Source organism: Hypanus sabinus, chromosome 3 (assembly GCF_030144855.1).
Source record: "Hypanus sabinus isolate sHypSab1 chromosome 3, sHypSab1.hap1, whole genome shotgun sequence".
NCBI classification, from domain to species: domain Eukaryota; kingdom Metazoa; phylum Chordata; class Chondrichthyes; order Myliobatiformes; family Dasyatidae; genus Hypanus; species Hypanus sabinus.
The window spans coordinates 8,277,851-8,305,715 of NC_082708.1; the positions used below are offsets into that span (position 1 = coordinate 8,277,851).

Sequence of the window (27,865 nt, forward strand, 5' to 3'; positions counted from 1 at the left end):
TCTATGTAATTTGAGGGTCATGAGAGTTTGAATGAGCTGTCAGCACAAGTAATGAATGCGAGCTCGATTTCAACATTTAAGCAAATTTTGGACAGGTACCTGGATTAGGGGCATGGTCCTGGTGCAGGAGTAGGCAGTCTAAGTGATTTTAGCAGAGACTAGATGGGCTGAAGGAGCTGTTTCTGTGCTATATTTTAGCATGACTCTATGACTCGCTGAGTTCCTCAAGCATTTTTTGTGGGTGTTGCTCTGGATTTCCACCATTTGCAGAGGTTCTTGTGTTTATGATCTGTGATCTCTTGTATATTTGGTGAGGCATCCAAAACCTCCAGACAAAACTGGACATGCGAGCACGCACACACACGCACACGCGCACGCACACACACACACACACACACACACACACACACACACACACACACACACACACACACACACACACACACACACACACACACACACACACACACGCGCACACACACACAGTTTTGAGTCCACCAATCCATCTTTGGAGACGAAAACCAAAACCCTGAGGTAATCCCCACAAGTAGAAATGACAAAGAAATGGGGTGCGTGCTTCTCAATACTGCTGGACATTTGCAAGTATTTTTCCCATATATTTATATATAACCTTAACACATCCACTGAATGTAAACTGAACATACAACCGGCCAAAGGAGAGACACAAGTAACAACCAAAGATCTTTCAGCAGGAGCGAGGAATGGTCAAAGTACCAGATGGCATATAGGGAGAGGTTCCTGCTTTTGCCTCAGTAACAACAGACCCTGCCCTCCTCACCCTCTGCCCCAGTTTGTGCACAACCCCAGCCTGAGGTCTGAGGGGATTGGAGAGCTCACTGGGGTGGAGTAGAGGAGGAGAGGGGACTTCCTCCTTCACAGATCCTTCTGTGCAGGCCATGTCCAAAGTCTCTCACGAAATCTTGATCTCCCATTCCGCATTCTTTTCCACCAACAAACCTCCCCCACCCACACCCCACTCCCCGGTCCCTGGAGTGGATTACAGAGTGAGATTCTGGGTCTCCAGATGTGAAGGAGTTCAGGCCAGGAAGGGGGATTTGGCTGGGTGGAGGGTAAATCAGGGGTGGAGGGTAAATCAGCGGTGGTGGAGATGAAGAGGAGGGCAGATTCTCGTGACAACTGGGATGTCACGAGAAGAGGGCAAGCGTGAGTCCCCTCAGGGCGCCAGTCTCAGTTGATGCGCCTTTTCGATCCATGGTGGCCCGGGGAGGCAGCCGTTTCGTTCATGTAGCCATCAAAACCGCTCTCGGAGCAGAGTGAGCCATCGTCCGAGCTGCCCAGCCCATTATTAATCTCTGCAACGACAAGGGTGAGGCGGCAGGTTAGCGGTCATGACCGACCCATCCCGCAATCCTCCCTTCACTCACGTACTGCGCACCTCATTCCTTCCTTCCTGCACTCCTTCATTCACACACTCATCTCTTCCTTTCCTCATCCCTCCCGCCCCTCCCTCCTCTTTTCATGCCTGACTCACCCTGCACTCCTTCACTCCCCTGCTCTTCTCTTCTCTCACTCCTTCTATCCTGCATTCTTTCCTTCCTGCACTCTTTCATTCAGACATTCATCCCTTCCCATATGTCTTTCTTCCCTCCCTGATCCTCCTTCTCCTCATCCTTCCCTCCATCCCCCACACCCTGCCCTCCCCTCATTCTCCCCTCTATCCCCTTACTCCTTCCTGCTATTCCCTCCCTCCTCCCATCCCTCCCCTCATCCCTCCCTCCTTCCTTCCCTCACCCCATTCTTTCCTCCTTCTTTCCCTCTATCCTTTCTTCCCATGTTCTGACTGGTTGCACCCCTGTCAGGTATGGATCTCAAGAGGGTTGGTCGACTCAGCCAGCTCCTTCGGGGCACAACCCTCCCCACCATCAACGACACCTTCAGAAGGCAGCATCCATCGTTAAGGACCCCCACCATCCAGGACATGCCCTCTTCTCATTACTACCATCAAGGATGAGGTACAGGAGCTTGACGTATACACATGCAACGATTCAACAGCTTCGTCCCGTCCCCTGTGCCATTAACAGTCCATAAACCCATGAACACTACCTCACTATTTTACTGTCTTTTTGCATTAATTTTTACATTTTTCGTATTGAAACTCACAGTATTTCTTATATATTGCACTGTCCTGCTGCTACTAAACATCACATTCTACGACATACGACAATGATAATAAATCTGATTCTGAACCGACTGGACTGAGCATGAGGGACAGGTAGCACCCTACCTGCGAAGATCAGCTTCTCTTTCATGATGTTGACCTCGCGGCTGGACCTGCGGACTGCTGCGCTCAGCATAATCTGCTCAGGGTTGTAGCTCCTCATGGTGCCCAGACGCCACCTGAAACGGAGGGGGGTGGGGGTGGGAACACAGAACCAGTGTTAGTGGGTGGACCTCCCCTGGGAGCCCCTTCCCTGTGGTAGGCCACTCAAATCTGGGTCCTTCAAGACAAGGGGAGGTAAGGATGGGTGGGAAGGGGGTAGGGGAGAAGGGAAAGGTAGATTGAAGCCAGAAGTGAAGGGTGGTGAGGAGAAGGCTGGATGAAGAGCTTGAGAGAGCATGTGGATGTGAGGGCAAATTGCTGAAGTACATTCAGTAGCCACTTTATTATGTATCTCCCGTACCTAATAAAATGGCCACAGAGTGTATGCCTATGCTGTAACCCATCCAAGTCAGCATCTGATGTATCATGCCTTCAGAGATGCCCCTCTGCACATCACTGCTGTTACGGGTGATTACTTGAGTTACTGTCACCTTCCTGACAGCTTGACAGTCTGCCCTCTGACCTCTCTCATTAACAAGGTGTTTCCACCTGTAGAACTACTGCTCACTGCATCTTGTTTTGTTTTGCTTTTTTGCACCATTCTCTGTGAACTCCAGAGACCGTTGTGGGTGAAAATCCCAGGAGATCAGCATTTCCTGAGATACTCAAACCACCCCGTCTGGCACCAACAATCATTCTACAGTCAAAGTCACTTAAATCACATTTCTTCCCCATTCTGATGATTGATTTGAATAAAAATTGAACCCCCTTGACCATGTCTACTTGCTTTTATGCTTCGAGTTGCTGCTGATTAGATGTTTGCTTAAACGAGCTGGTGTACAGGTATACCTAATAAAGTGACCACTGTGTGTGCATTGGGCAATTCTCCCCTTGCCCTGACTCTCATGCTTGAATACTCTTCTTTGGAAACTCTATCCAAATGTTTCTGATAACCAATTTAAAATCAATTCAACATTAAACATTTCAAAGTAAATTTAACTAAAAGACTGTGCTTAATGATGTAGATACTAACAAAATGAGTAACTTCTATTTTTATTTCAGTCAAATAGCCCTGTTCAAACAATTGAGGCCATTATGCTAATAAGTAGATGGCGAATGCAGAATACATCAGCCAATCGGCTCAGCGTGACTAAGCCCCACCCCTGGATTGTACTGAGTCCAACGGCAGACATGTTGGCATCAGGAACCTAGCTTGCTCCCAGATTCCTTTCCCGAGTTCAGGAATGCGTTAGCGACTGAGCAACGAGCTATCCAGCTTATAAATCGGATATGGAGGGATAGTAAATCAGCCATGATAGAATGGCAGGGCAGACTTGATGGGCCAAATGGCCTAATTCCACTCCAATATCTCATGGTTTTTTAAGTAATGTACAGCAGAGTCATTGAGCACTAAAACAGGCCCTTCAGCCCATCTGGTCCATACATACCTAGTCTAGTCCCAGCGACCTGCACCTGGACCATGGCCCTCTGGCCCCCTTTCATCCACGTACCTGTCCAAGCTACTCTTAGATGTAGCTGCCACTCACATCTGCCACTTCCACTGGCATCTTGTTCCACACTCACACCACCCTCTGGGTGAAGAGATTTTCACCTTTCACCCGAAATCTTTGACCTCTAGTTCCAGTCTCACCCAACCTGAGGGAGAAAAGCCTGCTTGCATTTACCCTATCGGCGCCTTTCATAATTTTATACACCTGTACAATCTTATCTATCTCCTTTAATAATAATCATCTATAGAGCATTCTTCATACAAGTTGAAAGTGTTTTATTGTAGGATAAAGTGCAAAGATGAAGATAAAATAAAAGACAAAAAAATGTTAGCTAAAAGCAAGGTTTTGAGCTGACATTTAAAAGTGACAACTGAGTCTGCATCCCTTATAGTTTTAGGTATTGAATTCCACAGTTTAAGAGTGTAGTTCAAAAGAGCTTATGTGCCAATTATTTTTTGAGGGAGATTGTATCTCTTGAATAAATTTATTTGATTTATATTTAGATAGAGAATGGTAACAGGCCCTTCCACATCACCCATTTACACCCATGTGACCAATTAACCTACCAAGTTATTTATCTGTCTATTTATTTAATTTATTAAGATTCAGCATGGAATAGGCCCTTCTGGCTTTTCGAGCTGTTCTGCCCAGCAACCCCCCAATTTAATCCCAGCCTAATCACAGGACAATTAACCTACACCAGTCTTTGGACTGTGGGGGGAAACCTTCGCGGTCACAGGACAGAGCTGGGTCGATGGTTTTATAATAGCATGATGCTACCGTGCCGCCCCAAGTCCCGACCTGTTCAACCTTTCCCACCGGCCCGTGATCTCTTACCGACAACCCAAGGAGTTGGGTGGGGGCTCAAGCAGAGAATTGGAGGGGGGGTGTTGAGCAGCAGATGGGACATGGGTGCTGGGTCGGTTAAGATAGAGGCTGATGGCCAGTGGGATGAGGGCTGTGTCGATGATAGGGGAGGGGGGCACTGTCCACTAAGAGTGAGGAATAGAAGAGTTCCTCACCAGGCAGCTCCAACCCAGTACAGAAGGAGAGCCGATGGAAGCGCTGGGCAGGACACAATGAAGTTCACACCTACGGAGGGAGTGGCACACACCGGTCAGGTGCACGGGGCTGCCTGCAACTCCGTGGACTCTGTCTGCGCTTCCCCCTGCCTCGCTTGTTGTCCCTTTCCCAGCCTCGCGGCACGTCAGGCAACAAACCTGCCATTTCTTTAGCATTTTGTCTGTTTTTTAACAGAGGCTGAGTCGCTAACTCGACGCTCGACCCAGCACAGATGGAAAGCGTGCAAGGAGCCGGCCGGATTCAAACCAGGGACCACTGGCCTCCAAGTCCTGTGCAGATGCCACCACACCAACGGCCTCAGCAGAGGAGTCAACATAACCAAAGACCCCAGCCACCCCGGACATTCTCTCTTCTCCCATCGGGCAGGAGATACAAACGCCAGAAAGCACGTAGCACCAGGCTCAAGGACAGCTTCTACCCCACCGTTATCTGTCAAAGAGTCAGAGTACTACTACAGAGAGTTGTGGACAGCTCAGTACATCTCAAAAATCAGCCTCCCCAGCAGGACTCTGTCTGCACAGCCAACATAATCAAAGACCCCACCCGCCCCGGACATTCTCTCCTCAACCTTCTCCCATCAGGAAGAAGATGGAAAAGCATGTACCACCAGGCTCAAGGGCAATTTCTAACCTGCTATTAAAAGTATTGATTGATTCTCTGGTGTGAGAATGTGGACTCTTGACCTCACAATCTATCTTGTTATAATCTTGCACTTCAGTCTTTACCTCCTCTGCATAGATGCTGGCTCCAGCAGTTTGTGTCTGTTGCTATGGATTTTCAACATCGGCAGATTATTTTGTGTTTATGATTTGTTGCCCTTCTTCTGTAGCTGTTACACTTTATTCTGCATTCCGTTATTGCTTTACCTTGTTCTACTTCAGTGCACCGTGTGTAAGGATCTGATCTGTGTGAACAGTATGCAAGACAAGCCTTTCACTGTACCTTGGTAAATGTGACAATGCCGACAGATTCAACCCACAGTCTCTTTCCAGCACGGAAATGGCCTCAGGCACCGAATCTCAGGCCCTATGTTAAAATCCAGAGATATTGCCACAGAACATGACTGTGTTGGACCAAGGTCAGGAGCAAAGGTTGTAGATCTTTGCTTCCCTCTTCATCAGGGCTTGTGGGCATTGAGTCAATGAGCTGGGGCCCACACACCTCCGGAAGATGAAGGAATTCAAGGGGCGAGGGTGGTGGACATGCAATGTCAGCCTGAAGGGAAAGGGTTTGTACTCGCTGGAGTATAGGAGAATGAAAGGGGGATCTCATTGAAACCTATCAAATGTTGAAAGGTCTAGGTAGAGTGGATATTTCCTATGATGGGAGAGTCTAGGACCAGAGGGCACAGCTTCAGAATAGAAGGATGTCCTTTTAGAATGGAAATGAGGAGCAAATTCTTTAGCCAAATGGTGGTGATTCCATGGAATTTATTGGCAGTAGAGGGCAGGTCAGTGGGGATAATTTAGACAGAGGCTGACAGGTTCTTGGTTATTCAGGGTGTGAAAGGCTATGGGGAGAATGGGGTTGAGAGGAAAAATGCATCAACCATGATGGAATGGTGGAGCAGTCTCAATGGGCCAACAGGCCTATCTATTATGGTCTTATGGGTTAAGCCATTGGAGGGGAGGGTTGAGCAGGTGACTTCTATTTCTAGATACTTACTCACTCAATAGGTTTTTGCACACTCACTCCTTCAACAAGTGAGCTCACACTCGGGTACGCATATGTACACTCAATAAACACACATAACACCCGGAAAAAACATGCACACACCCATTCAAAGCGCATCCGCCCAATGTGCGTGCGCACAAAGCATGGAGGGAGAAAGAGGCTCGGTAAAGCAGTCAACGTAATCAAAGTCTCCACCCATCCTGGACATCTTCTCTTTTCCCCATCGTCCATCGGGCAGAAGATACAAAGCCCAAAAGCACACACCACCAGGCTCAAGGATAGCTTCTATCCCGTTATAAGACTTGAATAGGTCCACAAGTGTGATAAGATGGACTCTTGACCTCACAATCTACCCTGTTGTGATTTTGCACCTTATTGCCTACCTGCACTGCACTTATTTTGGTGGTTTTTACACTTTATTCTGCATTGTTATTGGTTTACCTTGTCCTTCCTCAATGCACTGTGTAATGATCTGATCTGTATGAACAGTATACAAGACAAGCTTTTCACTGAATCTCGATACATGTTTCAATTGTAAATCAGCACCATAACTAGTGATATGCACCACCTGCTCCCATGGCTTCATGTGACTGTGATTGGGGGCGGGTAGGGGTGGTGCTAAGTATGTGCTACTCCTTGCCCAAGGATGACCTGCAGGCTAGCAAAGGGAAGGGTTGCATTATGCCTTCTTTTGTAGAGACGTATCCCCACCCTGCCACCCAGAATGAATGCATGAATACTAATACCAATCTACCTCATTATAGCTTTGCACCTTATTGTCTACCTGCACTGCACTCTCTCTTTAACTGTAACACCTCATTTGCATTTTGTGATTGCTTTTTGCTGGTACTGCCTTAATGCACTGATGCAGGCAGTGTTGGAAACCACTGTTTTTTAATACTTCTTATAAGATTTCTACTTTTTAACAAACTCGTGTAATTTTCACACTAACTGGCAGAAAGTGGCAAAAATTAACAGTTTTTTCGCCTTTCTCATTTTTCATTGGCCAAGTATTAGCACATTATCCACATGATGGAATTGTTTTAATTATGTAGCCTATTAATTCATTCAATCCTGTCTAAGGAATTTCCCTTATCTGATCTATAAAAGTAATAGAGTTTCATCTCTCCAAGCAGGCCAAGTCCAATACATATGAATAAGGGAAGCCTCGCCCCCTTTGCACTTGTCACAACAGGAACTAATATCTGGATAGATACACAATAATTTAGTTTTAGACGCATGAGCCCTGTGTACGATCTTAAGCTGTAACAGGCAGTGGCGAGCACAGAAAGAGGTTGAATTAACTGACTTGAGAATTGAATCCCAAACATCCTCAGACAAAGGAAAATTTAAATCTTGCTCCCAGGCAGTTTTAATTTTGTCAAGGGGAGCTCACCTCAAAGTCGCTAACTTATCTCAAATAGTAGATATTAAACCTTTACACAATGGATTCATGCAAAGAAACATCTCAACAACATTTTTATCAGGTACCTCAGGGAAGTTTGAGATTGAGGGGTTGATAAAATGTCTAATTCGAAGATATCTAAAAAAGCAAGTGATGATGAAAAGTAGGTTGATGATGAAGGGTTTCGGCCCGAAACGTCGTCACTATCTCCTCCCATAGATGCTGTCTGGCCTGCTGAGTTCTGCCAGCATTTTGTGTTTTTATTTATTTCCAGCAACTGCAGATTCACTCGTGTTGGGTAAGTTGAACTTTGCAGAAAAGCGATTGTCTATGAAAAGATCTTCAAAGCACCTAATGCCCTTTCTGTGCCAGTCTTGAAATGTTAAATCATGCATAGAAGGCTGAAAGAGATGATTATGTAGGACAGGACTAGAGAGAGAGAAACCGTAAAGATTATTATACTTTCTAAATTGAGCCCATATTCTCAGAGTGTGCCTGATAACAGGGTTAACAATTGGTTTAGGCAGATGGCAAGGAAGTCTTTCTAATTTTATCCCATGTACTTAATTACTACTTGGAACCTAACCCTCTGATTGCTCTTTTCGGCATCTCGGGAGAGGTTGACACGCACCTGAGTCCGAGTCGTACGCTGTCTTTTGGCCAGACGCGCAGTCCTACGTAGGTGGAGAGATCTGCCCCACCCACTCATGCTCAGTGGCTCAAAGACATTATGTCCTGTTTAGACCTTGAGAAGATTCATTATTCACTTCTTAATTCGGACATGAAGTTCCAAAGGGTGTGGGGACCTTTACTTGAATATTTTCTTAATTCCCGCTTAGTTTAAAGGTCCGTCCCTTTTTTTTCCTTCTGCATATAAACCCTTTACTTCCAGCTTCTTTCTGTTAAGATTTATGGTATCTGATATGCAAACATATAATAGCCCAGATAGTAGGCAATATACCTTCTTTTTATAAATACAGCTCTGTGGTGATAAAAGTTCTGATGAACTTTTCAATCTATTGCAAGGTTGGCTTGGAGTTGGGGAACGGGAGGGTGGGGTGGTAACTATATACAATTCTACCATGGGTGCTTTACTTTAACTGTTGTGAACTGTACATTCGATACGTTTGTTTTGCACTGTAAAAACTTTGTTTTTACTGTTTTTTCATTGTAGAAACTAATAAATAAATAATAGAGTTTCAGAAGTGCCAACTTTATTATTTTGTCTTAGCATTAATTCCCCTCTTAGCATCGTTTCTCAGCTCCTTATTTAGTTTGATTAGTGTTTGAATGTTTGTTTGTACTCTAAAATAAACAAATCTTGATACAAATACTGCTCATCATTCCTGACTCCTGGAAGAACCCCAAGGATCGGGTGGTATGGTGGTTAGTGTAACACTTCAGAATCAATTAATTAAGACCAGGGCTCAATTTTATATTCATAGTGATCGAACTGGTAAATTGTTAGCTAATCAATTAAAAGCTATTTCGACTAAGCAACAAATAATTAAAATTCGTAAACAAGACGGTAATCTGACTACTGATCATAAAGAAATTAATAATACTTTCCAAGATTTTTATAAATCTTTATATCAATCAGAATTTGATGGTGATCTGTCTATGATGGATAATTTTTTTAACAATTTGAATATTCCCAAACTGACAGATGAAGATCGAAGTTTATTTGATGCTCCTATTTCTATGGCTGAGGTAGGAGAGGCTATTTCATCGATGAATTCAGGGAAAGCTCCTGGCCCTGATGGTTATATTATAGAATTTTTAAAAACTTTTTCTTCTTTGCTTTCCCTTTGGCTATGTGAAATCTTTAATGATGCATTTATTAAGAAGAGACTACCCCAGTCTTTTTATGAAGCTACTATTTCTTTAATTCTTAAAAAAGATTATGTGCATCTTATCGCCCTATATCGTTACTAAATGTAGACTCTAAGATTCTTACAAAAATTTTAGCTATTAGGTTAGAAAAGGTACTATCACAGATTGTTTCAGGAGATCAAACTGGTTTCATTAGGAACCGATTCTCCTTTTTTAATATTAGAAAATTGATTAATATAATTTACACTTCCTCACCCACAACCCCAGAATGTGTTATTTCATTAGATGCTGAAAAAGCTTTTGATAGAGTTGAATGGACATACTTATTTAATGCCTTGAAGAATTTTAATTTTAGTTCTAATTTTATATCATGGATTAAATTAATATATTATAAACCTGTTGCTTCTGTTCTTACGAATAATTATAGATCCTCTTTTTTTCAATTATCTCGTGGTACGAGACAAGGTTGTCCCTTAAGTCCTTTATTATTTAATATTGCATTAGAACCTTTAGCCATTGCTATTCGTGAATCCCCTAATATTTTTGGTATTACCCGTAATGAGAAATTATACAAGTTATCGCTCTATGCTGATGACTTGTTGTTATATATTTCTGATCCTGATAATTCTATTCCCGCTATTCTATCCTTGTTGGTTCAATTTGGTAGTTTTTCTGGTTACAAATTAAATTTGGATAAGAGTGAACTCTTCCCTTTAAATGCACAAACTTTACTGAATGACAGGATACCATTTAAAATTGTTACTGATAATTTTATTTATTTAGGTATAAAAATTACCAAGAAATATAAAGATTTATTCAGATTGAATTTTTTACCTATGCTTCATCAAATTCAACAACTTACTACTAGATGGTCTCCTTTATCCTTATCATTGGTTGGTTGGATCAATGCTGTTAAAATGATGATTTTACCGAAATTTTTATATTTATTTCAAGCCTTACCAACTTTTATTCCTAAGTCTTTTTTTGATAGCATTGATTCAAAAATTTCCTCATTTGTGTGGCAAAATAAAAACCCCAGATTAAGTAAAAAACAGTTACAGAAATCTAAAAAAGATGGTGGTTTAGCTTTACCCAATTTTAGATTTTACTATTGGGCGAATAATATTCGGAATTTATTATACTGGAAATTAGATTTAGATTTACCATTGTGCCCACAGTGGGTAAATTTAGAATGTAATGATACACAAGGATATTCTCTATTTTCTGTTCTTGGTTCTTCTCTCCCTGTTGATTTAGTTAAACTTAATAAACAGATATCTAACCCTATTGTCAAACATACATTACGAATTTGGTTTCAATTTCGTAAATTTTTTACTCTAAAAAACTTCGTTCTTGATAGCCCTATCTTACTTAATTTTTTCTTTAAACCCTCTTTAACAGATCAAGCTTTTAATATATGGAAAAGGAAAGGTATAAAATGTTTTCACGATCTTTTTTCTGAAGGTAGTTTGATGTCTTTTGATCAACTTTCTAACAAATTTAAATTACCTAAATCTAATTTTTTTAGATATTTACAAATTAGAAACTTTTTGTATAAAGTTTTACCATCCTTTCCTAATTCAACTTTGATAGATTTTTCAGATATGATTTTTACTTTAAATCCCTGTCAGAAGAGATTAGTGGCTCTTATTTATAATATGATTATGAAGATACAACCAGAGATATCAGGTAGAATTAAACAGGAATGGGAAAAAGAACTTCAATACAATATTTCAATGGAAAAATGGGAAAAATTTTTACAAATGGTTAATTCTTCTTCTATATGTGCTAAACATGTTTAATACAATTTAAGGTTGTACATAGAGCTCATATGTCTAAAGATAAGCTTGCTCGGTTTTATTCTCATGTTAATCCTCAATGTGACAGATGTCATTTAGATGTGGCTTCATTGACCCACATGTTTTGGTCATGTCCTACTTTACATAATTATTGGAAGGACATATTTGCTACCATTTCCTCAATTTGGAATATTGATTTACAACCTCATTTTATCACTGCAATTTTTGGTATACCAAATGAAGATGATAGTCGATTCTCCCCTTCAATTAGACGAATGATTGCCTTTGTAACATTAATGGCCAGGAGATCTGTATTACAAAATTGGAAAGAAGTAAATCCTCCTACCACATTTCAGTGTTTTTCTCAAACTATTTCTTGTTTAAGTTTAGAAAAAATTAGAAGTACTATTTTTGATTCATCAATTAAATTTGAAGAAACTTGGGGACCGTTCATTCGACACTTTCATATGAATTAATTTGACTTCTTCCAGACCTTTACTCTTATTATTCTTGTTCTGGTATGGAGTTCCGGAGTTTTTGACACTATCATATACAAATAAACTGTTATTACTGCCCATGTTAGTTTAGGTTTTTTTTTTATTATTTCCTCAAATATACATTTTCTCTTATATTTTATACTTTTTTTTCTTTTGTTGATTATTTTTAATCTTTTCATGTATAATCAATATAGATTAGATTGATTATTGTATCATCCTTTTTTGCTGATAGTTTAATAAGATATTGTTATCTTGTTACTAATTTAATTTTAAATCTATTGTATATAACCTATTTAATATAATATTATGTCATGTTTTTTTAAAAAAAACTAATAAAAAGATTGAAAAAGAATGTTTGTTTGTACTCTAAAATAAACAAATCTTGGTACAAATACTGCTCATCATTCCTGACTCCTGGAAGAACCCCAAGGATCGGGTGGTATGGTGGTTAGTGTAACACTTCACAGTGCCAATGATTAGGGTTCAACTCCCACAGCTGTCTATAAGGAGTTAGTATGCTCTCCCCATGACAAGTAGAGTTCCACTGGACGTGTTGGTTCCCTCCCACATCCCAAAAATGTACGGATTAGGGTGAGTAAATTGCGGGCATGCTATGTTGGTGCCAGAAGCATGGCGACACTCAGACTGTGTTGGTCTTTGACGCAAATGGCACAGTTCACTGTATGTCTCCTTGTTTCAATGTACATGTGACAAATAAAGCTAATATTTGATGTATGTATGGATTTGATATGTATGCATGGCATGCAAAACAAAGATGTTCACTGCACCTCAGTGCAGATGACAATAATAAATTGTTACCATCTAATCCCTAGGATTCGCCCAGTAGTTCTCGATTTCCAGCTGAAAAGAATCACATGTTCCCGCTCTGTTTTTCTGTCCCATTGACCAATTATCAATCTATGTCAATGTTTGACTCATAATCCCACATAAATAACTTTATGCAACATCCTTTCATGTGGGATGTTATTATCCATCACCATCATGTGCCGTGCCGTATGATGTGGCCGATCATGGTCTCCTTGGCAAATTTTTCTACAGAAGTGGTTTGCCACTGCCTTCAGTGGAGATACCTCTCCACCAAAGGAGGTGTAAAGCGTTCCTCCCCTCCACTAGCCTGGAGGTCACCCTTGGGCAAGGTGGAGCACTTGCTTAGCCCCTGATCAGAGTCACGTGAAGCTACAAGAGCAGGTGGTGGATGGTGGTATGAGCAGCCGGTGCAGATCACAAGTCCTGGTTATGCGACCACTGACACCAGGCAGACAATCTCTGAAGGGTATTGATAATGGCTGGGGTCACCCGTCTTGTAAAAGACACTACCCAGAAGAAGGCAAAATATCATAAAAGACCTTCTGTAAGTCCAAATACACCACATTCACTGGTTCACCATCAACTATTTTATGAATTTAACATTATGGTCATAAACACAAGAAATTCTGCAGATGCTGGCAATCCAGAGCTACACACCCAAAATGCTGGAGGAACTCAGTAGGTCAGGTAGTATCTATGGAGAGGAAAGAACAGTCGATGTTTTGGACTGATACCGTTCATTAGGACTGGAAAGGATGAGGGAAGAAACTGGAATAAGAAGCTGTGTGAGGGGAAGGAGTACAAGCTGGCAGGTGAATATGGTCACTCTCCCCTAAAGATTCCTGCACGACCCAGACCAATTTACAATTTCCCTGAAATGTATGATCCCGGGAATGAAAGGTTTAGAAGAATGCGGTGGGGGGGGGGGATTTTTTGAGAAACTTATCAATTGAAAGTCCCAGATAGAATGGACATGCAGAGGGTTTTTCTTATAGTGAGGGAGCTAGGACCAGAGGGCACAGCCTCATAATAGAAAGACATCCTTTTAGAACAGAGATGAGGAGGGATTTCTTTAGCCAGAGGGTGGTGAATCTATGGAATTCATTGCTACAGATAGCTGTGGAGGCCAAGTCATTGGGTATATTTAAAGCCAAGTTAGATACGTTCTCGATTAATCAAGGTGTCAAAGCTTGCGGGTTCAAGGCAAGAGAATGGGATTGAGAGGGATAATATCAGTCAAGATGGAATGGCGAATCAGACTTAATGGTATGGATGGCCTAATTCTTGTCCAATATCTTATAGTCCAGGTTAAATTTGCCTATGATCAGAGTAGTAACTTTATTACATGAATCTCTCAATTCAGTTTGATATCATCCCCACCTATCTGAAGAACAAGAGATGTGCACATACACAAACTCACTTACACCAACAGCACATATTCACCCAATTGTTATGCAGACTGTCACCCACACACTCATATACACCTATACATACAAGCCTTGTCTGCACACACATAATCACCACGGTGGCATAATGGTTAGCGCATAGCTATTGCAGCTCAGGACATCGGAGTTCGGAGTTCATTTCTGACATCATCTGTAAGGAGTCCCTGTATGTCCTCCCCGTGGAACAGATGGGTTTCCCCAAGTCCTCTGGTTTCCCCCCACAGTCCAAAGACATACTGGTTAATTGGTTAATTAGTCATTGTAAATTGTCCTGTGATTAGGCTAGGGTTAAATCAGGGATTGCTGGTGGCGCAGCTTAAAGGGCTGAAAAGGCCTACTCCACACTGTATCTCAGAAATAAAAATAAACACACACATACAAACTAGCCTTCCCACCATTGCACCTCCTGCTGCCTCAGGAAAGCAGGCAATGTGATCGTTCAAGGTCAGTTTCTATTCTGCTGTTATCAGACTGTTAAGCAAACCTCTCATACATCAAAAGACAGATCAATCCACTCCAGGACACACTTTTATGGGCTTTTCATCTCACATTTATTGCTGATTTATTATTATTACATTTTTCTTCTTTTGTGTTTGTCTTTTGCACAATGGTTGCTTGTCTGTCCTGTCCTGTTGGGGGCGGTCCTTTATTGATTCGTTATGGCTTTTGGATTTACCGACTAAGCCCGCAAGGAAGTGAATCTCAGGTTTGTATATGGCAATATATATGGCATATAGGACTTATTATAACAGATTTACTTTGAACTTTAATCGAGAAAACAGCTGGGATTCCTAAGGGTACGTGTCTACCAGCACTGCACATTCTCCATAGCTGTAACACTGTATCTTCCATTCCATGCTCATAGAACACAGAACAGTACAGACCCTTCAGCCCACTATGATGTGCCAAGCTTGTAACCTTCTCTCTCACACAGACCCTGTTTTTCTCTCATCTATCTGCCTAAGAGCCTCTTAAATGTCCTTAATGTATCTGCCTCTACCACCATCCCTGGCAGGATCTTCCACACACCCAATGTTCTGTGTAAAAAACCTTTTGACCACCTCACTGTATTGATGTACAACATAATCTGCCTGGATAGCACGTGAACAAAATCTTTTTATCGCATCTCGATACCTATGACAGTAATGGACCAATTCCACTTGTATTTCCAAATACCATTAAATCAACATCAGTTATCATGATATGAGTGAAGCCACAGACATCTGTGGAGGCCAGGTCAAGAGGTTGATAGGTCCCTGATCAGTCAGGGTGTCAAGGATTACAGGGAGAAGGCAGGAGTTTGGAAAGACAGAGAAAATTCGATGGGCTGAATAATCTAATTCTACTCCTATACCCATGGTCACGTGCACGCACACTATCACACCATAAACATGCTCACATAAGTTCACACACATACACACATGTATACACACACACACACTCCTTCATACACACACTCCCACACATACAATCATATACACACACACACACACACTCCCACACATACAATCATATACACACACACACACACTCCCACACATACAATCATACACACACACACACTCCCACACATACAACATACAATCATACACACACACACACACGCTCTCACACTAGAAGTGAATAGAGTGAAATCAGGTACAGGATTTGCCTCTGCTACTTCATCTTGAGCACAGACACAATTCTGCCTGTTTACAGCAGGAGTGTGAACTGTGGTGCACAGGCTGAAACCCAACTCTCAGATGCATTCCGCCAATAATAAAGCAGCGTAAGAGCTAAAAGGACAAAATACGGCTCACATCTGTGGGTCAGTCAGCACCTGCCAAGGGAGAAACAGATTCAATATTTCAGGCCCGTGACCTGAGTCTTTTGGCATTTTCTGTTTTCGTGTTAGATGTTCAGCATCTATAGTTTTTTTTTGCTTAAAGGATAATTTTGATTCTGGCTGTTAATGTTGAATGTATTTATTGTTTTGGAATGTTGACAATGGAACAATTGACTGTGGAGCATCGTTATATAATGATTAGTATGGGTGGGGTGTCCCAATGAAATCTGAGCATGTGTGTATCCTGTGGTGTGTAGGTATGGAGTGCAGTGAGTGTGCACGTGTGAACGGTTCATTAAGACCACAAATAGAGCAGAATGAGGCCATTCAGCCCAGCGCATCTTCTCCGCCAGTCCATCACGACTGATTTATTATCCTTCTCACCTCCACCCTCCTGCCTTCCCCCCCGTAATCCTCGACACCCTGACTAATCAAGAACCTATCAATTACCACTTTGAATCTACCCAATGACTTGGCCTCCACAGCATCCATGGAAATGAATTCCACAGATTCACCTCTGTTCCAAATGGATGTCCCTCTATCCTGAGGTTGTGCCCAATGGACATAGACTCTCACACTTCAAGAAACATCCTCTCCACAACCACTGTATCGAGGCCTTTCAACAGTGGATAGGTTTTATTGCCATCCCTCTTCATTCTACTAAACTCCAGTGAGTACAAGCCTAGAGTCATCAAATGTTCCTCATACATTAACCCCTTTCACTCCTGGGATCATTCATGTGAACCTCCTGTGGACTCTCTCCAATACCAGCATACCCGTTCATAGATAAGGGGCCCAAAGCTGCTCACAATGCTTCTGGTAAGATGGTGACACGCTCGATCGCAGCGGCTTCTATGGGGTCAACCAAAGGTGTTATTGCCCTTTTCAAACGTAATTTTTTGTGATCGCAACACCCTGCAGGACTTGCGATCACAGAACAGGAAGAACAGGAAGAACAGGAACAGGAAGGCAGACTACTATCTAAATGGAGTCAAGTTAGGAAAAGGGGAAGTACAACGAGATCGAGGTGTTCTTGTACATCGGTCAATGAAAGCAAGCATGCAGGTACAGCAGGCAGTGAAGAAAGCTAACGGCATGCTGGCCTTTATAACAAGAGGAATTGAGTATAGGAGTAAAGAGGTCCTTCTGCAGCTGTACAGGGCCCTGGTGAGAGCACACCTGGAGTTTTGTGTGCAGATTTGGTCACCAAATTTGAGGAAGGACATTCTTACTATTGAGGGAGTGCAGCGTAGGTTCACAAGGTTAATTCCCGGAATGGCGGGACTGTCATATGTTGAAAGATTGGAGTGACTGGGCTTGTATACACTGGAATTTAGAAGGATGAGAGGGGATCTGATTGAAACATATAAGATTATTAAGAGATTGGACACGCTGGAGGCAGGAAGCACGTTCCCACTGATGGGTGAATCCAGAACTAGAGGCCACAGTTTAAGAATAAGGGGTAGGCCATTTAGAACAGAGATGCGGAAAAACTTTTTCACCCAGAGAGTGGTTGATATGTGGAATGCTCTGCCCCAGAAGGCAGTGGAGGCCAAGTGTCTGGATGCATTCAAGAGAGAGTTAGATAGAGCTCTTATAGATAGCGGGGTCAAGGGATATGGGGAGAAGGCAGGAACGCCACGATCACAGTGAATGGCAGTGCTAGCTAGCAGGGCCGAATGGCCTACTTCTGCACCTACAGTCTATTGTCTATTGGGACATTAAGAACTTAAAGTACTACAGGTCTACCTCAGCAGCAAGTTGGTCATTGTTGAAGAAACTGAAGGAGCTGGACTTGGTGTGGACCATGCTGCTGCATCAGAGGAACTGGAGCACAAAGAAATTGTGTAGTCTAACTGTAAGTGATCATCTCAGACGCTTTTCTTAATATAGAACATAGAAATCTACAGCACATTATAGGCCCTTCGGCCCACAATGTTGTGCTGACCATGTTACCTACTCTAGAAACTGCTTAGAATTTCCCTACCGGATAGCCATCAGTTCTTCTTGGGATTGCAAAACCCTGTTGGACATTGTGGATGTGGAATGCTGTTAGTCCAATCCACTGATTTATTGGCCGACGGCAGGGGCCTCCGGTGGCAGAGCAGCCTCAAGCCACAGTGTAACCTGTTCACAGCCATCAGGAGAGAGGCATCGGAGAGGCGGTGTGGCGCGGCATCCAAGCAGGGGCCGGTGCTGCCTCCCTGCATCCGCTCTGCAGAAGACAAGGTGCATTGTGTTTGACTGCAGGTTCCTGCAGTATTCATTGCCTTGGACCGTATTTTTATCTTGTGACTGAATTTTATTGATGTTTTATATGTGCCTTGTGCTGTGTGTGGCAGTCGGTGCTGTGTGTGGCAGTCGGTTCTGTATTTTGCACTTTGGCCCCAGAGTAATGCTATTTTGTTTTGGAGTATTTATGTATGGTTGAATGACAATTAAACTTGAACTTTGAAGTGCAGTCTGACCAATGCCTTACAGAGCCTCAGCATTCTTGGGGGCAAGGTGTGGGAGGATGAGAGCAGGTTTATGTTGTGTATTTAATGTTTCAGTAATATTTGAGTATTCCTGTAAGTAGGCTGTTGATCAAGCATTCTTTGTTTAAATAACTCATTGTGGGTTTCATGTAAATGTAAGTGAATTGCACATGCCATGACACTACCATGTGATAGGTGCACATCTCGCTTAAAGTAAACATGAAATTAGAGCTGTATTTTGGACTTTTTCTTTCAATTAATTTTGGAGTTACAAAACGTAACAGTATGTACTGTTCATTTGATATGCTTCATATCGTATGACATGTGTGATCGTGGTCTATGACCATGAATGTTCTTGGTAAATTTTTCTACATAAGTGGTTTGCCATTGCCTTTTCCTGGGCAGTGTCTTTACAAGATGGGTGACCCCAGCCATCAACAATACTCTTCAGAGATTGTCTACCTGGTGTCAGTGGTCGCATAACCAGGACTTGTGATCTGCACCGGCTGCTCGTACAACCATCCACCATCTGCTTCCAGGGCTCCACGTGACCCTGATCGGGTGGGGGGAGGGTGCAGAGCAGGATCTACACTTTTCCCAAGGGTGACCAGCAGACTAGCGGCAGGAAGAAGAGCCTCATACCTTTGATGGGGACATATCTTCACCCCAGTAGGGTCTGCACGAGTTCCATTATGGGTTACAGCTCTCCTCAACTTTGGCATCTACAGGAAGCCATGTCTCTGGAAGGTGATGTCCTCATGAAGGATCATCATCACCTGGGCCGTGCCCTCTTCTCGATGCTGCCATGAGGCACATTTGCGTGTGGCCAAGTGGTTAAGGCTTTGGGCTAGCAATCTGAAGGTCGTTAGTTCGAGTCTCAGCCGAGGCAGTGTGTGTGCCCTTGAGCAAGGCACTTCACCACACACTGTTCCTGCACGTTTATAGCCCAGTGGCGGCGGTTAGTGCAGTGTGGACAAGACAAGATGAGGAGGTACAGGAGCCTGAAGACTTGCACCTCAAAGTTCAACAACAGCTTCTTCCCTGCCAAGATTAAATTCTTGAAAAGCCCTGAAAATCCTTATCATAGTACACTCCAGGAATGTGGTAGATAAACAAAATAAACAGAAATGGATTGCATTTACAGTGCTATCATAATTTTGCCTTCACCACTCCTTATCAGGGTACAGGGTACAAAATTTGGACCTTTATCACTCACCCAACAGGCCCTGGTCCTCAGCCTCGCATTTCCATTGCAACCACAACAATGTAGTGCTGACTTAAATGACACCTAATCCTGTCTGCCTGCACATGGCCCATACACCTCCATTCTCTTCATACTCAAAGAGTCAAAGTAAATGTATTATCAAAGTATGTATATGTCACCATATGCTACCCTGAGGTTCATCATCTTGCAGGCATTCACAGTAGAACAGAGAGGTACAATAGAATCAATTAAAAACTACACACAAAGACTGGAAAACAACCAATGTTCAAAAGAATGGTGCAAATGCAAAAAAAAGTAAATAAAAAATACTAAGAACATGAGTCCTTGAAAGTGAGTCCACAGGTTGTGTTCAGTGATTCATGTGTCTATCTAAGAGACTCTTAAATGCTTCTACCAGCACCCCATTCAGCACATTCCAGACACCCGCAACTCTGTCTTACAAACTTGTCTCTCACATCTCCTTTGGACTTGCCCCATCTTGCCTTACTCTCATGCCTTCTAGTAATTGATGCATCTATCCTGAAGAAAAGATACAGGCTGTGTACTCTCTGTGTGCCTCACATAATACTACACACCTCAATCAGATCTCCTCTCAGCCTCCGCCACTCCAGAAAAAAACAACAAGTTTGTCCAGTGCAAAGCATGCTGGAGGAGCTCAGCAGGTCAGACAGCATCTGTGGAGGGGAACAAACCGTCAACATTTTGGGTCATGAGCTGAAACGCTGACAGTTCTTTCCTCGCCATAGAAGCCTTGCTGAATTACCCCAGCATCTTATGTGTATTGTTGCTCAAGATTTCCAACATCTGAAGACGCTCTTGTATTTATGATTGTCCAAATTCTCTTTATAGTTCACACTCTCTAATCCTGGCAGCATCCTGGTGAATCTCTTCTGTAACCTCTCCAAAGCCTCCACATCCTTCCTGTGACGGGAGTGCTGGCCTATATTTCTTTTGAACTCTCATATTACACCAGTATTATGCATTTTAATGTATGTTGATTTATATTAATATGTTTATGATAATTACATTGGTCATGTTTGTAATGTACTACACTGTTACTGAGGGAAAATAAGCTAATTTTACAACATTTATACTCTGACTATAATAATAAACTTGTTGGAAGCTGGGGAGAGGAAGGGGTAGGTAAGATGGCAGGCAGGGAGAGATAGAGGAGGCCTGCATTCAGGAGGTGTCAGGAAAAGGTCACGCTCACTCCTGGCCTCAGTGCCACAGCAAGAAGGAAGGTTGACAGGGAAGGGGGCAGGATGGAAGGAGGCCGGAGGAAGGAGAGGGAAAGAGGAAGACACCAAGGAGAGATAGGGTGTGGAAGTAGGTGAGGGAAAGGAGAGTGGTGTTGCCAGGAACATGAGGGTCACAAGGGAGTGGAGGCAGGGAGGGGAGGGGAGGGGAGGTTCTGAGGAAGTGAGGAAATTAGGCTTCCCACTCCGAGGAGGTCAAAGGTCATTCAGAAGTCTCCGCCATACCTGATCAGGTGATAGCTGTAAGATGCCAGGGTGCAGCAGAGAGAGAGCAAGAAGGAGAGAAGCAGAGAACAGGAGAGGGAGAAAGAACAGGGAGATAACGTCAGTGAAAGGGAAGGAAGGGAATACTGAAAAGATGAATGCAAAGAGTGAACGGAGCACCGTTCAACATTTCTGAGTTCACTGTGCAACATTCTATTGGGAAAATACCTCCTCTATACCTGTTCTTCTTAAGCGGAGAAATTACCTTGCGCAATCTGTCCACGTGGTGGAAATTTGCTGACCAATACCCAAAGCCACTCTTTTATCACTGTGTGTAAGGTAACATTCAATGGCAAAAGCTAGGGGCTGGGTATGAAAGAAGTTCAAGGCATTTCCTAGCTCCCACACTACTCTGCCATCAGACCAAGACAGGTGCTTTTCGTCCTCACGTTCACTGCACAGACTGCAGTGGGAAGGTCAACACGGCCTTCTCGAGGGGCCCAAAAGGTGTTTTTTGTTGTTAAACGGCATACTTTAGGACTGAATGGCTTGCAGAAGTTCAGGTCAGACTTAGCCTCAGACACCAACCTTGTTGTTGGATCAGGCAGGTTTTAGGACAAGGCCTGGTTTCAGGTTTAGCTCTTGGTTTAGGCCCAGTTCAAGACTCAAGCCTAAAGCTAATACTTTAGTCCTAAACTCAGGCCTGATTTCATCTCTGGACCAAGGATCATGCCTAGTCACAGACCAAATGTCACACTCAGTTGTGGGTCAAAGGTCAAGGCCAGTTGTAAGTTAAACTCAAGCTCAGTTGTAGGATATGCTTCAGACCCTGTTATAGACAAGGGTCAAGTCCAAACGTAGGCCAAAGGTTGGCCAAGGTCACGCCCAGTTTTAGGCCAAACCAAGACCTGTTGGAGGCCAAATGTCAAGGTCAGTTCCAGGCCAAGGTACAAACCCAGTTATAGACAAGGGTCAATCCTAAATTGAGGTCAAAGGTCAATCTCAGTTGCACATCAAGCTCAAGCCTAGTTGTAGGCCAAGGGTCAAGGCTAGTTGTAGGTCAAAGACCAAGCCCAGTTGTAGGCTGTGACACCAATACAAGCCCAACCTCATGGCATCATTTCCTTTTGCAGCCTTTAAACTCACAAGACATTGGGATTGCAACTTTCTTTACAAAGGAACTGCTGGTTGGGATAAAACTTTGATGATTATTCAATTGCTTGGCAGGAAACACTGAGATTAAAACAGAACATGGTGGAGATATCTTTGCAGGCCGGCCAGCAGCTGCGGAGAGAGGAACAGAGACGATATTTCAGATTGAAGATCGGACATCAGAACAAGATGAATGGTCAGCGACCTGAAACCAGCTCGATTTCGCTGTTTCTCTCCCCCACAGATGCTTCGTCGCCCAATCAGCATTTCCTACAGCATCTGCAGTGTCCTGCTTTTAGATTAGTGATACACAGACATTCAGAAGAGAAAGCAGAAAGGTATGCACCAACACACAGGAGGGGGAAAAGTGGCACCGATCCATGCATCCCAAGGGGGCAACTGACTTTCAAACACACACACACGTACACACATGTACACACACACACACACACACACACACACGTACACACATGCTCATCAGCAAAACAACAAAATGCACCAACAAACACAGCCAGAGAGAGAGAGACACACACACACATAAACCATTGGTGAGACAACAGAAACCAAGGGAAGATGGTTGGTCCATGAGGATTATAAATGATGGGAATGAGCAGGGAATGAATTCACCACAGTACAATCAATCAGAAACTCAGCCCTTGGAGGTAAATGATCAAGGAAAGATTAAGTTTTCCCCAATGTTCCCAAGGAGACGTTCAACGGGGCCCTGGCATTGAGACTCTTCTACTGTCCCTCCCTTTCTACAGAAGAAAGAGAGGTCCTTGAACTCCCACTCCCTATCTCCACCAACCCTCCCAAAGACGGCATGATTCAAGGCCAGCTCCATCGCGTTAAAACCCAGGGCTACAGAAAAGCAATACAAAGCTCTGGAGACCTCATCAGTGGGATAGGATATATATTTGTCTAAAAGAGAAGATTGGCTACACCAGGAGACAATTTGAAAGAACTACCCAGGAGAGAGGACTCTGGCAAGCTGCTATTGGCAGCCTATGCCCCAAGTAGGGGTGATGGGCTTCGAACAGCCTTGCGAAGTAACAATTTACTACTTCTAAACGGTTTAACAAGGCCAAGCTTAGCCTGGTTTTAGTCATGTCAACATATATCAAACTTTATCACAACACAACCTTTCTTTTCCTTCCTATTCCTGTGCCCTCTTTCTCATCTCTCCACTACCTCCTTCAACCTAACTCAACTCCTCCCCCAACTCCTCCTCCCTACTTCCATACAAGTCAGAGTCATAAAGGCATAAAGCACAAAGAAAAGCCCTTCAGTCCACTAACCGTATGCTACCTTCAAGTATTCATTAATACTAATTTACAAGGATGTTGCCAGGTCTTGAGACATGAGTTAGAGGGAAAGGTCGAATAGGTTCAGATTTTATTCCATGGAGTGTAGGAGAATGATGGGAGATTTCATAGAGGTATACAACGTTTATGAGGGGTAGAGATAGGGTCAATTACAAGCAGGTTTTTTTCCACTGAGGTTGGGTAAGACTAGAACAAGAGTTCATATGGGATAAGGGTGAATCTGATAGGAACCTGAGTGGTGGGGCAAGTGTGCCAGTGGAAGTGGTGGATACCAGTTTGATGTCGAAACTTAAGAGAAGATTATGATGGGTATAGATAGAGTGAATGCAAACAGGCTTTTTCCACTGAGGCTAGAGGAGAAAAAAAAACAGAGGGCATGGGTTAAGGGTGAAGGGGGAAAAGTTTAAAAGGAACATGGGGGGGGGGGGGCTTCCTCACCCAGAGAGTGGTGGGAGTGTGGAATGAGCTGCCAGATGAAGTGGTAAATGCAGGCTCACTTTTAACATTTAAGTAAAACTTGGACAGGTACATGGATAAGAGGGGTATGGAGGGATATGATCCAGGTGCAGGTCAATGGGACTAGGCAGAAAAATGGGCCGATGGGCCTGTTTCTGTGCTGTAATGTTCTCTGGTTCTATGGTTCTAAGATTGGATATACATGGATGGGAGGGATTTGGAGGGCTATGGTCCAGGACTGGATTGACAGGACTAGACAGATAAATAATTCAGCACAAACTAGAAGGGTCATAGGACCTCTTTGCAGGTGTAGCAGGCTATCAAGAAGGCAAATGGAATGTTGGCCATCATTGCTATAGGGATTGAATTTAAGAGCAGGGAGATTACGCTGCAACTGTACAGGGTATTGGTGTGACTGCACCTGGTCTCCTTACTTGAAGAAGGATATAGTGGCCTTGGAGTCGGTGCAGAGGAGGTACACCAGGTTGATTCCAGAGATGAGGGGGTTAGACAATGAGGAGAGATTAAATTGCCTGGTGCTGTACTTGCTGGTGTTCAGAAGGATAAGAGGAGATCTTATTGAAACATATAAAATTATGAAAGGGATAGATAAGATAGAGGCAGGAAAGTTGTTTCCACTGATAGGTGAGACAAGAACTAGGGGACATAGCCTCAAGATTTGGGGGTGTTGATTTAGGACAGAGTTGAGGAGGAACTGTGTTTCCCAGAGAGTCGTGAATCTGTGGAATTCTCTGCCCAATGAAGCAGTGGAGGCTGCCTCAGTAAATATATTTAAGACAAGGTTGGATAGATTTTTGCATAGTTGGGGAATTAAGGATTATGGGGAAAAGGCAGGTAGGTGGAGATGAGTCCATGGCCAGATCAGCCATGATCTTACTGAATGGGGGAGCAGGCTCGACGGGCCAGATGGCCGACTCCTGCTCCTATTTCTTATGTTCTTATGTTTCTCTGCTAGTGTTCTATGACTAGGGAGCTAAATGTAAAGGATCCTTTGGAGGCAGTGATCATAATATGATTGAATTCATGCTGCAGTTTGAGGGAGAGAAGCATAACTCACATGTATCAGTATCACGATGGAATAAGGGGAATTATGGAGGCGTGAGAGAGGAGCTTGCCCAGGAGGATACTGGCAGGGATGACAGCAGAGCAGAGATGGCTTAGGTTTTTGAGAATAGTTCACAAGGTGCAGGATAGTTATGTCCCACAGAAGTTATTCTCAAATGGAAGGGGTAGGCAACTGTGACTGACAAGGGAAATTAAGGACTACATAAAAGCTAAAGAAAGGGCACACAAGGTGAGTAGGAAGTTGGATGATTGGGAAGCTTTTAAAATCCAACAAAAGGTAACTAAGAAGTGAAAAGATGAAATATAAGGGCAAACTAGCCAATAATATAAAGCAGGATACCAAAAGTTTTTTCAATTATATAAAGAGTAAAAGTGAGGTTAGAGTTGATATTGGACCACAGGGAGATGATGCTGGTGAGGGAGTAATGGGGGACAAAGAAATGGCAGATGAATTTAATGGGTATTTTGCATCTGTTTTCACTGAAGAAGATACTAGCAATGTGCCAGAGGTCTGTGACAGGGAGCAGGAGTGAGTGTCATTGCTATTACAAAGGAAAAAGTGCTAAGCAAATTCAAAGGTCTTAAGGTGGATAAGTCACCTGGACCAGATGAACTACATCCCAGAATCCTGAAAGAGGTTGCTGAAGAGATAACAGAGGTATTGGTCATGATCTTTCAAGAATCACTTTATTCTGGCATGGTCCTGGAGGACTGGAAAATTGCAAATGACACTCCACTGTTTAAGAAAGGAAATTATAGGCCAGTTAGCCTGACCTCAGTGGCTTGGAAATTGTTGGTCTATTATTAAGGATGAGGTTTCAGGGGACTTGGAGACTAATGATAAAGTCAAAGTCATCATGGTTACTGTGAAGGGAAATCTTGCCTGACAAATCTGATAGAGTTCTTCTAGGAAATAACAAGCAGGGTGGACAAAGGAGAGGCAGTGGATGTCATTTACTTGGATTTTCAGAAGGTATTTGATAAGATGTCACACATGAGGCTGCCTAACAAGATAAAATCCCATGGCATTACAGGAAAAATATTGGCTTGGATAGAGGAATGGCTGACAGGCAAGAGGCAGCGAGTGAAAATAAAAGGGAACTTTTCTGGTTGACTGCCAGTGACTAGTGGTGTTCCTCAGGGGTCAGTATTAGGACCGTTACTTATCACATTGTATGTCCATGATTTGGATAATGGAATTGATGGCTTTGTGGCAAAGTTTGCAGATGATACGAAGATAGGTGGAGGGGTAGGTAGTGCTGAGGAAGCAATGTGATTGCAGCAGGACAGACAAATTGGAAGAATGGGCAAAAAAAGTGGTAGATGGAATACATTGTTGGGAAATGTATGATAATGCATTTTGGTAAAAGGAACAATAGTGCAGACTATTATCTAAATGGGGAGAAAATTCAAACATCAGAGGTACAGAGGGACTCAGGAGTCCTCCTGCAAGACTCCCAGAAGGTTAATTTACTGGTTGAGTCTGTGGTAAAGAAGGCAAATGCAATGTTGGCATTTATTTCAAGGGGGATAGAATATAAAAGCAAGGAGATAATGCTGAGCCTTTATAAGACACTAATCAGGCCACTCTTGGAGCATCGTCAACAGTTTTGGGCCCAATATCTCAGAAAGGAAATGTTGTCATTGGAGAGAGTGCAGAGGAGGTTCAGGAGGATGATTCCAGGAATGAAGGGGTTAACATGTGAGGAGTATTTGGCAGCTTTGGGCCTGTACTCACTGGAATTTAGAAGAATGCGGGGGATCTCATTGAAACCTATTGAACGTTGAAAGAACTAGACAGGGTGGATGTGGAGAGAATGTTTCCTATGGTGGGGGTCTCCAGAATTTGAGGGCACAGCCTCAAAACTGAGGGGAAACCTTTTAGAACAGAGGTAAGGAGGATTTTTTTTTAGCCAGAGACTAGTGAATCTGTGGAATGCTTTGCTGTGGAGACCAAGTCTGTGAGTATACTTAAGGCAGAATTTGACTGTTTCCTGATCAATCAGGGCATCAAAGGATAAGGCAGGTGTATGGGGTTGAGTGGGATCAGAGATCAGCCATAATGGAGCAGACTCAATGGGTTGAAAGGCCTTATTCTACTCCTATGTCTTACAGACACCACCAATCCTACACGTAAGACCTTGGTTAGACCCCTTGGTTAGTATTGTGTTCAGTTCTGGTCGCCTCATGGCAGGAAGGATGTGGGTACTATAGAGAGAGTGCAGAGGAGACTTACGAGGATGTTGCCTGGATTGCAGGGCGTACCTTATGAGAATAGGTTGAGTGTACTCAGCCTTTTCTCCTTAGAGCGATGGAGGATGGAAGGTGACATGATAGAGGTGTATAAGATGATAAGGGGCACTGATCGTACGGATAGCCAGATGCTTTTTCCCAGGGCTGAAATGGCTAATGTGAGAGGACACAGTTTAAAGGTTCTTGAAAATCAGTATTGAGGGCATGTCAGGGGTAAGTTTCTCAC

At 43.2% G+C, this 27,865-nt stretch overlaps 1 protein-coding gene across 6 annotated transcripts in view; it reads right to left on the minus strand.

The window, feature by feature from the left end:
• Window positions 1–604: 604 nt before the first annotated feature.
• gdpd5b (glycerophosphodiester phosphodiesterase domain containing 5b) overlaps window positions 605–27,865 on the minus strand; it is a 272,763-nt gene continuing 245,502 nt past the window's right edge. For all 6 annotated transcript variants that reach the window (XM_059963675.1, XM_059963672.1, XM_059963674.1 and 3 more), the window contains 2 exons: window positions 2,267–2,379; window positions 605–1,334 (listed from right to left, as the gene is read on the minus strand). In XM_059963675.1, the coding sequence (XP_059819658.1) occupies window positions 1,210–1,334; window positions 2,267–2,379 (238 nt within the window). In that variant the 3' untranslated portion in view covers window positions 605–1,209. The remainder of the gene's footprint in view (window positions 1,335–2,266; window positions 2,380–27,865) is intronic.